At 34.7% G+C, this 14462-nt stretch overlaps 3 protein-coding genes across 3 annotated transcripts; 1 reads left to right on the top strand and 2 right to left on the bottom strand.

Annotated features, from left to right (window-relative positions):
- Positions 1-2238, bottom strand: LOC130715433 (pentatricopeptide repeat-containing protein At2g33760). The gene is made up of 2 exons (XM_057565530.1): positions 281-2238; positions 1-172 (listed from the first exon to the last, which is right to left on the bottom strand). Exon 1 carries the CDS (start codon positions 2223-2225, stop codon positions 462-464), a length of 1764 nt encoding a protein of 587 aa, XP_057421513.1. The 5' UTR covers positions 2226-2238; the 3' UTR covers positions 1-172; positions 281-461.
- Positions 2239-2854: 616 nt separating this feature from the next.
- Positions 2855-4125, bottom strand: LOC130714793 (CASP-like protein 1C1). The gene is made up of 3 exons (XM_057564741.1): positions 3917-4125; positions 3360-3465; positions 2855-3254 (listed from the first exon to the last, which is right to left on the bottom strand). The coding sequence occupies exons 1-3, from the start codon at positions 4069-4071 to the stop codon at positions 2997-2999; spliced, it is 519 nt and encodes a 172-aa protein (XP_057420724.1). The 5' UTR covers positions 4072-4125; the 3' UTR covers positions 2855-2996.
- Positions 4126-11092: 6967 nt separating this feature from the next.
- On the top strand, positions 11093-14336 carry LOC130715950 (protein LOL2). Its single transcript, XM_057566113.1, has 4 exons — positions 11093-11479; positions 12794-12901; positions 13414-13523; positions 14117-14336. Exons 1-4 carry the CDS (start codon positions 11341-11343, stop codon positions 14183-14185), a joined length of 426 nt encoding a protein of 141 aa, XP_057422096.1. The 5' UTR covers positions 11093-11340; the 3' UTR covers positions 14186-14336.
- The last annotated feature ends 126 nt before the right edge of the window (positions 14337-14462 follow it).

Genomic DNA, 14462 nt, shown 5'->3' with positions numbered 1-14462 from the left:
TTTGGTTTCAGAACCTATGATACGTTTTATACATATGACATGGATTGATATAAGAATCTCTTGTTACATACACTATAGATAGTCTTTAGTAGCCCTTCACTGCAGGGAATAAATATAAAGCATGTTACAAAATCTCCTTCAGGCTTCAGCTATTTGAAACAGCACCAATGAGCTGCAATTAGAATCACAAAGCTATATTAGGTACCATATATGTACAAAGTGGACAGAAAAACAAAATTAGATCATAGTGGCATTAGTAAGAACAGAGGTTAGCACTCACAAAAATATTGGTAAATTGATATGTTAATCACTATCCGAATTCCTGCAACCTTTGTATTGGAAGCCATATTACAACATTCCTCTCACATACTCTGCTGATGTATATTGAAAGAACATCATTCTCTTCAGAATTGTTCTCAAAATAATCTCCAGTCAATCAAATTCACCCAAGTTAAATCCTATCACCAATAATCTAAACAAGAACATGAGCCTTCTCGGAAATGATGGAAACGAAGCTTATCCCGAATAACTATCTCTCTGTTTGTGACAGCAGAGATTAACTTAATTGCAGCATGACAGTCCTCACACATCCGAAGGTTCTTGACAATCCTGAGAGTCACTCCATGGCTAGTTTTCATCAACCCAAATGCCACTGCCAGCTTCTCACTATGATATCTAAGGGCATACTCCCTTTCTTCTTCCTCCAACTCGTGCATTGCCGATTCGGGAACAGGTGCATAACCTGCTTCCTTGCACCTCCAAATCAATTCATCCAAATATTGATAAATCTCATTGGTCTCAGGGTGTGACTTATCACCCATGCTAAAAAGGTAACTGTTGTTGTTGACATCAATGATGCTATAACCCACTTGCTTTTTCAGTCCTCTTTGGATCATTACATTTCTAACTGACTCTACTTTATCCATCCTCCCTGACAATGCATACATGTTAGAAAGCAACACATAATGGCCAGGATTCTCTGGCTCTAAAGATATGAGATGCTCGGCAGCTTCCACGCCGAGATCGAAATTCTTATGCATCTTGCAAGCCCCAAGCATGGCGGTCCACACCGCCGGAACAAGCTCCTCAGGACTAAGTTCTTTGATGAATTGGTATGCTTCACAGAGCAACCCAGCCCTCCCAAGCATATCAACCATACAAACATGGTGCTCCACTCCTGGAACTACACCATACTCATGTCCCATGCTTGCAAACACTTGGCGCCCTTCATGTACTAGCCCTGCATGAGCACATGCAGATAAGACAGCAACAAAAGTGACCCTGTTAGGAGCTAGCCCTCGTGCTTTCATATCATGAAAAAGCTCCATTGCTTGAACACCATGCCCATGCATACCATACCCGGATATCATAGCGGTCCACGCAATAACATTCCCTTCATTCATCGAATCAAAAACCGCTCGCGCTCTGCTCACATCACCACACCGCGAAAACATGTTTATCAACGAGGTAGCGAGAACGACATTAACATGAACCCCACTGCTAACAACACAGTCATGCACCCAACACCCCAAATCAAGAGACCCCAATTGAGAGCAAGCCGATAACACACAAACAAAACTCGCGGAATCAGGACGAACCCCGAGTTCACACATCTCGCGAAACAGCGCAACCGCTTCATTGGGAAGCCCATTTTGCTCGTAACCCGAAATCATGGAGTTCCAAGCAACGACACTTCGTTGAGGCATTTCATCGAACACCTTGCGTGCAACCGGTAACGCACTAGATTTCGCGTAGAACGTGACGATTGCGGCTTGGACAAAGGGATTGGAGCCATACCCAGAAACGAAAACGTGGGAATGGACAACGGTACCAACTCGGAGAGCGGAAAGGTGAGCGCAGGCCTTGAAGACGGAGGTGAAAGTGTAAGAGGAAGGTGCAATGCGGGAGTGGAGCATGCGACTGTAGAAGAGGATGGTGTCGAGAGAGAAGCCGGAGGCGGAGGTGGCTTTGAGGAGGGAGTTGAAGAGGAAGGAGTCGGGGTTGATGGCGGCGCGTAGGAGGCGGCGCGTGTAGGCGATGGAGCCGGCGGCGCAGGAGAGTGTGAGGAGCTTGGTGATGAGGGCGCGGCTGCGGTGGCAGCCGGTGACGACGAGATGAGCGTGAGCTTGCTGGAGGGGACGCACGTGTGGGCCTGCACGTACCACTGCTTGGTATTCTGCAGATTTTGTTGGTCCTTCTTCTCTATGCTTTTCTTTCCACTCCATCAAAGAAACCAAAGTGGCATTTTTTGTGAATTAATAGAGTTTTTGATACATTATGATTAACTTTTTCTCTTAATTTTCTATCGGATCACGTATTATATCACTCATTTATCTATTTTCTCTTCATATATTATTAAGATGGAAGTGTTTTAGAAGTGCATACATGAGATCTTACGAATTAATATATACATGAAGTAAACATTTAACGTTGAGGTTGAAAAATGGTAACAGAAACAAATTCGGGGGATTTTATGAAATCCGGGGTACATTGATTAATAGACTATTTTATGAAATTCGAGTTACATTGATTAATAGACTATTTTATGAAAAATGAAAGGGTTTAGAGAAACATCTTCAAACCTATTAGATAGGGTGTCTGTGACATATTAGAGATCTTTGCCGTAGAAGATTATCTCCTCTTTACTTTTATGAAGGTTAGTAGAGGCACACTTCATTGGTATGCTGAAATGTTAGGGACCTTCCTGAGTAGCAATATTCACCAATTTACAATTTCTGTCTATAAGGGATTTGAACTCACACCTTTGGGGAGGAGGCTCAAACCCGGGCTGGGACGGCTAGGTGTGTCAACCCATGTTGGCGATAATAAAGGGGAACACATAAAACACATATATCCAAATTTAATATTCATAAGTGTCATCATTTTGATTGTCTATAACTTGGATAAATCAAATACAAGTGATTTAAAGGGACTAGTACTATAGCACACGTGAAGGATCAAGGATGCAAGACAAAATTAAAAAAGAGTAAAAACAACTAGGTAACATGTGATGGATCTGTTTCAGGTTTCACAGGAAGAGTGCATTCTGTAGAGTAAAGGGAAGAAAATAATATAAGAAGGAAGTAGATTATAGCTGCAGCAGAACTAGCAACGAGTGCTCCAGAGACATGGTCACAAAACTTAGGAACTTGTCCGCAAATAGGTAACCAACCGGCATGGCTGTTACCTTTCTTCCCCACCTGAGCTATTGCAAGTGCTGCTGAAACGCTTGAACTGAGTAGCATTGCCATCACCTGATGATCAAAACATATAAAATGTGGAAATTTAATTAATCAGTGATTTACCAAGGATTATAAGAGAGTGAGATTAGATTACACAAATGGTTGCTTAGTGCTTACCACATCCAAGATCACAATCAAACGCCAAAGTGAATTTTGGAAACATGTGAAGAGAACAATGATGAGGCTGTATCCACTTGCTATGGCTTCTGCTATCACAAAGTACCTATATGAAATTTTAAGATAACATAGGGACTAAGCCAATGAGAAGTGATCAATTTAGTACATGTTTGAAAATTATTCTTCTACAATTTGATTCTAAACACGGAAATGACTGAATCAAATTATGGGAAGAAGTTTCTGTGATCAGTAGCTTCTGGATATTAGAAATTTGATTTTGAGAAAAAATAAGTCGATCTAAACATACTATTAAAATTGGTTTTATCTACCTTTGACCCAAGAAAAATCTGGTTCACAAGTTAAAATAGATTTTTCTAAAAAGTTAAATGCTTTTGACACATGAGAAGCACGTTGTGAAAAACATCGATCTAGTGAATTTAGTTGTAAAAACATGGTTTATGGGTTAGCCAGTTTTTCACATGAAACCTCACTTGAAATGTTTAGAAAAACAGAGATTTACGTAGCAAGGAGAAAATGGGTAAAACATGAAACCTCACTTGAATACTGGCTCGTCGCTATATTTTGCGGTGAAAGTTAGGTTCAGGATCTCAGTAGATTCATGGCTTGTCACCATAACAATGGCTGCTGCTATAGTTGCTCCAAAGGCTAGGAGCCTTAGCAAAAGCGTAAGGGCTCTCTTGGTCTTGTTCATGAAGGACACTGCCTTGAAATAGCATCAAGTTGAACAGAAATGAAATTGGTGCTTAGTTTTAAACATACTAAGCTGAACAAAATATGCATTGAATATATATAAATGTGATTGCTGGTGTGGCAAATATTAGGTAGCCAATATATAGGTTCAGTTGCCTTTGAAATGCATCAAAATTCAAAATGTATACTTTTTATTGTTTACCTACAGCATGTATCCAAAGATTCTAAACCAACTTGATTATGACACTTAACAGACATTCGTCAGCCACTGAAGAAATGTGCCTTTGTCACTTAATTCTTAAGAGTAACACATAGCAAGAGCTAATTGGCTTTTGGACAATACAGCTTTCACATGAACAAAACGAGTAAGAAATGATGTCAAGTAATTTTGGTTTAAAGTATATTATGATGAGGAAATGAGGATTGGGGTAAAATTGGTTAGTTTAATTTGTGAATTCGGATTAGAGTTATCCACAGTATATACACTTAGGAATCACTCTAAGCCGAATTATCGCTTGCGTGACACTTTCTGATTGGCTAATTTCCTTAAAAACCATACATGGCAATTATTCTTTCCTTTCTCTTATTCTACAACCTTCTTCTTATCCTACACTTACCTCTCTTAAAACGTATATATAAGACTATAATTCATCTTTCCACTCTCCATAATTTTATCTCCACAACTCTCATCATCTCTTGGTCTCTAGCGATTCATTCTCGGTATTCATCCCCATTTTCTATTCAATCGACCAGTTAAATCTAAATTTTTTTCGTTAACTATCAACAAGTTGAGTGTTTTTTCAATTGCAGGTCATGATTACCAGATCATGGTTTGGAACTACATCTACATAGGTACAGTCGAGATTTTTTTTAACCTCCTTGAATGTTCACTCATAACGGATTGATTTTAGAAAAAAAAAGTTTCATGTGATATATCATGTGCGTTGAATGTCTCTAGCAATAGGAAAGGTAGAAAACATAATTTTTCTACCTCTAGAAATAGGATTTGCAAAAAGTTTCATGTTCATCCCTGCACTTGATGGCGTTGAATGTCTCTCGAAATAGGAAAGGTAGATTCCAGAACACCTCATATCACAGGTTCAACTACGGTCCAGATTCTAGAGTATTAATTCATCAGCAATGCACAAATATCACGTCGAGAAAGTGGTATTGCTTTGTATACTCTGCCCTATGCTATTTCATATTATTAAATTTGAAGTACAAATTTCTGATTTGAATCTGTTTAATTATTTTTCAAATCTCAATAATTAAGTTAAGGTTTGACTAAAATCTGAATATTTTTTTAATCAAATTTATATATTTGGTATTTGATATCATAATATTATTATTTTCCATTAAATCTACTAGATTTTTCTCCTAATCAACTCTATATAATGATATCATAACATATTATGGTAATCATACAACCGCCTCCTATTACAAATTTCTGATTTGAATCTGTTTAATTATTTTTCAAATCTCAATAATTAAGTTAAGGTTTGACTAAAATCTGAATATTTTTTTAATCAAATTTATATATTTGGTATTTGATATCAGAATATTATTATTTTCCATTAAATCTACTAGATTTTTCTCCTAATCAACTCTATATAATGATATCATAACATATTATGGTAATCATACAACCGTCTCCTATTACTCTTCTCTCTGTGTTGAGATTTTTGTGTCATTCTACATGGCTTCAAGATCTGTTTTTATGGTTCTCCATGACTATCTTTATTTACTGATAAAGATTCTTTTTACAAAAACTCTTCAATACTTAAGTTTACAAAACTCGCGGAATAAATAAATAACAATATAACTTCTGTATTAATCAACTCTTCCAATTAAAAGAAATAAACCAACAGAAACATTATCCAAAGCCACGGACTAAGGTCCAAAATCAAATACATCAAATATCCTCTGAAAATAAAACAAAGTACAAGATAGCAGCGGCGGACCTTCATGGTGACATCGGGGAGTTGCAGCTCCCTCACCATTGTCAGAAAAACTAAAAGTATCAATAAGATACAGATGTGTTGCTTTTAGCAAATTATAATAATAAAATACTTCAAAGCTATCTCTCTTTCTCTCTTTTTTTGGCCAAAAATCTCTCTTTCTCTTGTCTTGTACTAGGCACTAGCTACCAATTCACACTCACATGTTTCAAATACTAGCTTTGCATCCTATCTCTTTTCTGTTTTGATGTACGTGCGGTGAAACCTATATATCTCTACAACTAAAACTAAAGCAATTATCTTTCCATTTTAATTATCTTTTTATAAAAATTGTTCTTGATAATCAAAAGTGAAATTATAATCTGTATATATTTCCATTTTTTATAATGTTTGATGAAGATCACTAGACACTTACAGTGAGATGATTAAAAATGAGAGATAAGTGATAAATGTGGTATATGACATAAAGTGATATGAAAACTTGCCATGAGAACGATGGCACCGACTCATGGTGAAGATCAAGAGTTCGGTAACTTCGTGGACGATCGATCTACCTGACCAAGGGAAGGACAATGCCTGGCAGACCGACTCTCGCCAGGTACGTCGATTATATGTCGGCAGTGCTACAATTACCGGCCGCGATCGGCATGGGAACATCGTTGAAACCCAGACGATGGAGTGGGGCAAGGTGAAGATGCCTTTTGCGCCTTGCCGTTTCCTACATCCTGGTGATGAGGGCTCCGGGTCAAATTCTCCACAATTGTCTGACGTGGAAGAGGATCCTTCCGTGGGTGTAGAGGTTGTTGTCGTACCGCCCGTTGCTGAAGCTGCTGCACCAGCGGAGCCAGAGTCGAAGGTCAACCATGACGAGCCCGAGGCCATGGTTCCAGTCAAGAAGCGGAAGAAGTCGGATGGGTGGCTTGGACCGACAGTATTTGAAGCTGGGAAAGTAGAGAAGAGACATTGCGAGTGGCTTGAGGAGTCTGATTCTGAGTGATGTTCGTTTCCTTTGGGGGTCGAGTGATGCGTAGTACTGAACTATCTTGTACTAGTTTTTATTTTCAGAGGATATTTGATGTATTTGATTTTGGACCTTAGTTTGTGGTTTTGGATAATGTTTCTGTTGGTTTATTTCTTTTAATGGTTTAGTTCTTTTAATTGGAAGAGTTGATTAATACAGAAGTTATATTGTTATTTATTTATTCCGCGAGTTTTGTAAACTTAAGTATTGAAGAGTTTTTGTAAAAATAATCTTTATCAGTAAATAAAGATTAATAATTGAATCGACGAAAATTCTTTATGAAATTTATGACGTCTGATTAAAAATAGTTTTTTTAAGGGAATGAATATAGCAGTTAATGTCTTTTAATAATTAACAAAAAAAATAATGTATATAAACACAATTAAATAGCTAGGTGTATTAAAACCGTTTTATTTTTTGGAAATGAATTTAGCATTTATTGTATTTATTAGTTGACTTAAAATAAATGTATTAAAATTACTCCCTCCGTTCCTTATTATAAGTCAAATTTTTTGAAAAAAAATTGTTACAAAATATAAGTCACTTTCTAATATCTAGGAAGCATTAAATAATTTTTTCCAAGTTCACCCTCATATTTAATATGAAAGAGATGATAAACTTTATAAGTATTAAATTGGAGAGAGAAAATCATAGGAAAGTAAATAAGGGTAATCTAGGAAAGTAAATCATTTTTTTTACAAATTTATTACTAGTAACTACTTTTCTTAATCTAAGAGAATTAGTTATTTGTGACTTATATATAGGAACGGAGGGAGTATCAAATAAGTGTCATTATTATTTAACTAACATTAATTTTAGAAATAATCATTGAATGTGTGTATTCGAATATAGAGTTTTAATGTTTTTTTTCTTTATTAATTGCATGGACTTTCTGTAGTGATAAGAATCATTAATTAAAAATGGAAGTTTTAAAAAATTGATTAATTACATTTGAATTTAAATACAAATGTGGAATATTTTTTAATGGTAAAAGAACTTAATTTAAGGCTAATTTTGAGGTATAAATTTTGTTTATAACGAAATTAATGATTTTTAATGTCTTATCTAATTATACCATAATAAAGTTCATAAATAAAAGAAATTAAAACTAATCAATACTAATTAAAGAATAAAATATATGATGGAAAAATTAATTGAAATTTTGACTGAATATTAATGGTTAATAAATTCTCGTTATTCAATTAAACTTAATGTTTAATTTCTGAAAAAGAAACTATTTTTAGTAATATTCATGAAATAAATATTAATTGCATGGACTTTTTGTAGTGACAGTAATCATTAAGTTTAATTAAAGGGGAGTTTTTTAAAATATTAAATAAATTTTAATTTTGAATTTTCTATTTAAATACAAATATGGAATTGTTTTTAATAGAAAAACGTAATTTAAGGCTAACTTGATAAAAAAAAAGTTAATAAGGAATAATGATCTACCTTCGTATAGTCATGGAGAACCACAAAAGGAGATCTTGAAGCCATGTAAAATGACACAAAAATCTTAACACGGAGAAGATATAATAGGAGACGGTTGTATGATTACCATAATATGTTATGATATCATTATATAAAGTTGATTAGAAGAAAAATCTAGTAGATTTAATGGGAAAAAATAATAATATTCTGATATCAAATACCAAATATAAAAATTTGATTAAAAAATATTCAGATTTTAGTTAAACTTTAACTTAAATATTGAGATTTGAAAATTAATTAAACATATTCAAATCAGAAATTTGTACTTAAAATTTAATAATAGGTGTCGCAATAATATAGAGCAGCCACCAATTTATTTTGGGAAATTGGAACCCTCAAAATTAATTCAAACTAGTCTGTGATTAGAGTTCTGAATTCGGGAGTCGTTTATGTGTGTGAAGGTTTTAGCACCTCACGAAGTCCGTAAAAAGGTTACCTATGATTAATTGTGCAAAATTTAAAATTATCTAATTTACCCTAAGAAAAGAATTTCGACCTTACTTAATTGTATTAATAAAGGGAAAAAATTATTTTGAAATTTGGCCTGACAAACTTTGAAGCTTGTACCTACGTATTCCCCTTTATGAAATGTGGTGCTCAGGGTCACGTAGTTCTGAGATTTATTTTAGGTTGGTTTGTATTTTTTAATTTAAAAATAGTTTTATTTATTATATTAACGTATTTTAATTTTTCCATAAAAAATAAATTTTTAGTTTTTTTTTGAACGTAAAATGTATTTTTAGTTGGTGGATATCTTTTAGTTTTATTAATACACGTATATAAACCCTTTTTATATTTTTTACAGATCTGATTTAAACAAAAAAGAAATGCATGAAGTTATCACAAAAGTTTAACAAAACAATTTTACATAACTTTGCAAAGAGAATCACGTGAGACATAGAGAACTATCAATCGATAAAAATTAAACACAATTGAAATAAAGACAAACAATATAGCTTATACTGTACAAATAAACAAAGAGGTGAAGTGTTAAAGCTTATACCTTATAATCGAAAGACAAAAAAATGCTTAGACTGAATACAAGTGCTGCAAGCAACTCTTCTACATCATGCCACGAAGTCAGTATACAAAGTGACTCTTCCAGTATAAACCAATGGTGTTATATATATAGAGGAATCAAGGGTCGGTTATTATATCAATTAAGGTTAGAAACAGTAAGCATCGATGGTTTGAATTAGTAGGGAAAAAGGTTAGGGAATGTGACGTGCTATGATAATTTAAAGAAAGAAGAAAAAGGAGTGGAAAGAGAAGCGGCTGATAGGTTGTGAGGAGAAGCACGGTGGTCACTAGGTTAGAAGGGTATGGAGGCTCCCCTTTTCACCACAAATCTATCTCAATTTATAATTGTTCTCCTAGGTTAGTCCCTCTAGTCCCCCATTTGATGCATCATATATTTTATTCTTCATTTCTTAAATTAAATGGTATATTCTGATTATTTCATGAAATCATTCCTCTATTTTTGTAGAAGATTAAATGTTTAACTAAGAAAATCTCCTAATTAATTTTAAATCCTCTAATTTTATTTTTATTATTATTTTCGAAATTAATTACTTGATATAATTTCCAAAATCATTTAATTTATTATTAATATTATAACTTTGAGTGTTAATTTTAATATATTTCAGATATATAAGCTATATCAAGGTATGAAAAAATTATGCTGACAATAGAAAATAGCATGGCGCAGAGTATATAAAACAATACCACTTTTTCGACGTGATATTTATGCATTTGCTAATGAATTGATACTCTGGAATCTGAATCGTAGTTGAACTTTGTGATGAGGTGTTCTGGAATTTACCTTTCTTATTTTGAGAGACATTCAACACCATTAAGTGTTAGGATGGAAATTAAACTTTTTGCCAATCCTATTTCCAGAGGTAGAAAAATTATCTTTTCTACCTTTCCTATCGCCAGAGACATTCAACGAACATGATATATATCACATGAATTTTTTTTTTCTAAAATCAATCCGTTATGAGTGAACATTCCAGGGAGTTAAAAAAGTCAATATGAACATTATAAATTTAATCTCGACTTCACATGTGTAGATGATCTGGTAATCATGACCTGCAATTGAAAAAGCACTACACTTGTTAATAGTTAACGAAAAAGATTCAAATCTAACTGGTCGATTGAATATAAAAAGGGGATGAATACCAAGAATGAATTGTCGGAGACCAAGAGAGGATGACAGTTGTGGAAATAAAATTATGGAGAGAGATTCAAATTATGAAGATGGGAATGATGAATTATAGAGTCTTATATATGCTTTTTAAGAGAGATGAGTGCAGGATAAGAAGAAAGGTGTAGAATAAGAGAAATGAAGGAATAGCTAACATGTAGGATTTTTTAGGAAATTAGCCGATCATGAAGTGTCACGCAGGCGATGATTGAGCTTAGAGTGATTCCTTTTTTTTTGAAAAGAGCTTAGAGTGATTCCTGAATATATATACTATAGATAAGTAAAAGGGATAAATATGAAAATGGTCACTTGACTATGACCGATGGCTGGTTTTGGTCTCTTATTGGAGTAACTTCCGGAAAAAGTCCCTTTGATGAGGCGAACCACCGTGCTTGCTCTTGCCGGAGACTTGGGCCCACCACCGTTCATACATGGACATTCCACAACAATTAATGAGCTGAAGTTTTTGTTTTTCATTTTTGATTGAATAAGGGACCATTATCAATTCCTAATCCTAAAAATAAAAGTGTTGAAACTTGCGGGGTTAAGTGTTTACAGTCAAGTCAAAAGTGCGGAGCTAAGCACAGAGCGAGGATGCAAAGTCATGAAGCAGAGAAACAAGAAGACGGTGATGGCCCACCGCCGGGGTGGCAACCAAAGAAAGAAGAAGACGACGATGGTCCACCGCCGGGGTGGCAAACAATCCTCACTCCGCCACCGTCACGTCCATCCGGTGAGCTCATAGTCATACCTTCCACTGTAGTTCTGTTTGCATTTGCTTCCCTCTTTTTCTACTTTCAATATTGAAGGATACCCAGTTTTATTTTTGGGTAAAGTTCTAATCTTTTTGAACTAGTTGCGCGTTTTCTAAACAGCTACTGCACAATCTAGGAGATTTCATGGGTGGGTTTTGTTTTGTTTTGTTTTGTCTTTGTTCTTCTGAATCGTATTTTTTTTGTTATGAACTGTGAAACATGCAATCCTTGAGTTTTTTATGTTTTGAAGTGTATGTGATTACAGGCATATATGTATTTTATTTTCTCTGGTGGCACAATGAGGTTCATGTCTCATTGAGTTAGGTTTTACTTTTTTTAAGCTAATAGCTTCAAGATTCTGGTCTAATTGTTTCTCAGTAGAAGATTTTTGAATGAGGTATAATAGCTGCAGAAGGGGTGTAGTGTAATGTTTGGTTGGAGGGGAGGGTTTTTTTAAACTTAGCTTGTTTGGTTGAATTTTTAGGAGGGGAGGGTAGGGGAATGGAGGGGGTACAAAACCCCTCCTAACTCAATTTTGTGTCCCCTCCAAAAGTGGGGGGGAATGGGAGGGAAAACATTTTATTAGACAAAGAATGACCTTCCCTTGTAATCAATGTCTTTCTGCTACCCTGCTACCCATGTTCTTCCTTGGTCCTGGCGTTTAGGCCTTCAGTTATGGACCACATGAATATCAGAAGAAATTGCTAACAGGTCAAAGGGCTGCAAAGCTGCTTGACAAAGTGGCTGAGGGCCAGGACAGCAAGGCAATGCCCCCTCCCCTCAAGTCGTCAATAATCAATAGAGCCTAGAGCATCTTCATGGAAGCTCATTCATCTGTATAATGATCTTTTAGCTCCATTGATTTTTTGATATCGTTACTCATGGTTTAGGTAACCATCTGCTTAAGTGTATGTAGCTCAAACAATTTTTTCTTATGAAACGGATATGTGCGTATGTATTTTGTCTGAAAAAATAAATCTTCTTCATATTGAGTAAACAAAAAAGCGGTTAAAAGTAAATATGTTTTAGAATCCCTCCCCTCCCCTTCTGAACCAAATAAAATTTGGGTTATTTCCCCTCCCCTCCTCTTAACCAAACACAATAACATTGAAAATACCTCCCCTCCTTTCAATAAATCGCACCCTAGGAATTGGTTGTTTATTGCTGTACTGTTTTTGATATGTCTCTAATAGTATCCTTGATTTGTCTTTTATATATAATTTCAAAATTTTGACTTACGCACCAAATTGGATATCAATTTGATGATTCTGACTAGTAAGCTGCATTAACAGGTCTAGCTCAAATGGTTTGTGGTTCTTGTCGTCGCCTGCTTTCATATCCACGAGGTGCCAAACATGTCAAATGTTCATGTTGTCAGACTGTCAACATTGTATTAGAAGGTCTGTTCTTTTCCTCTACGTCTCTGATGTGACCTGGGAGTCTCAATTTTGCATTTTAGGTTATATTTTTATTTGTTTGATCGAGTAAATATTTTCATAAGCAATTCTATGCTTGGTCCAAGACTACTGTCATGTGTAGTTGTGAGCTTTTCTGCTTGGATTAATAATCTTGTATGTTTATTAAAATTTATAATATTTATTGAAAAATAAAGAAAGAAAAGAAAGAATTTTTGGTCTCCATAGAATGGTTGCAGTCCAAACACCAAGTAGGATTTGATGATCCTATCATGCTTTAAGTTTTCAACTAGAGACTTTATTATGGTAAATCTCTCCATTAATGCACATAGGCTGCGTATTGACCTTAAATCTTTCCAATGTTGAAATTCTCACTTGTATAACTCTATTCTATTTTCTCAACGATCACCTTACTAGTTCAAAATGACTGAACGACATATGGCATTATCCTTTTTGTGTTGCGAACTATTTATAAGTAATCCATTCCTTTCTTACAGCTGATCAGGTTGGGCAAGTTAAGTGTGCGAGTTGTGCGGTATTGCTAATGTACCCTTATGGTGCTTCACAAGTTAGATGTTCTGCATGTCGATTTGTGACAGAAATCGGGGTATGTTATCCCTTATCATGCGGTAGTTCTATTTAGATGCATGCTTTTTATCTGAGTTTGAAGTCAATATAAATCATGTAACTAAAAGCAATTTTTGTTTTTTATATATGCTTAGTCTTTCAAGTTTCTGAAATGGAGTTTGTTTTACCAGACATATCATGAAATTACATTGAATAAGTGTTCATATGTCAATTGATCACTATAAATATTCCCATAATTTTCTGTTGAAAAATAATTAAATGCTCCCTTAAACTTTTGAGCTTGTACAATGAAAGGAAGAATGATAAAGACTACATATTGTGATTCACTTAATGGATGAAGGATTGTGCATACAAATTTCACTTGAATTGCTGCTGATCATGAATTTCACTCAATGGTTGATCTATTTTGAAAGGGAAAATACTGTTGAGTATGAATTAAACACCAAAAAATCAAGACACCCAAAAGAATGCTACTCATTAATGGGCTGAAGAAAAGTAGGCTTCACACACACACACACACACACACACACACACACACACATATATATATATATATATATATATCTTGTCTGTTCTATTTAAAAGATAATTTTGTTCATGATTATTTTGCAGGAACACAACAAGCGCCCTCCATGGTCTGTACAACAAAGGAAACCAACTCCTGCCCAAACTGGTTGTTAGTGGTCTGTCCATTGGCCTATTAGCTTGGCCATCCTTGTATAACAAATTAGGAAAATTGTGATCTCAAAATTGTTATCCATATGGAATTATTTGTTAATGTCAAGTTTTCTAAGTAATATTCCTATAATTTTTAGATTGTTTTACTTAAGAACCTTCTATTTTTGCAAAGGTTCTCTACTTAAGAAACCTTAATCACTCTGATTCGATTTAATCTCTTCAAACCTCACAATACTAAAAATAGTCTAGCCAGAGAAAATGGAACAGCAGCAGGTGGAGT

Source organism: Lotus japonicus, chromosome 4 (assembly GCF_012489685.1).
Source record: "Lotus japonicus ecotype B-129 chromosome 4, LjGifu_v1.2".
In the NCBI taxonomy this organism is placed as follows: Eukaryota; Viridiplantae; Streptophyta; class Magnoliopsida; order Fabales; family Fabaceae; genus Lotus; species Lotus japonicus.
Note: the sequence above shows the minus strand (reverse complement) of the source record. Positions and strands in the feature narration are given on the sequence as shown.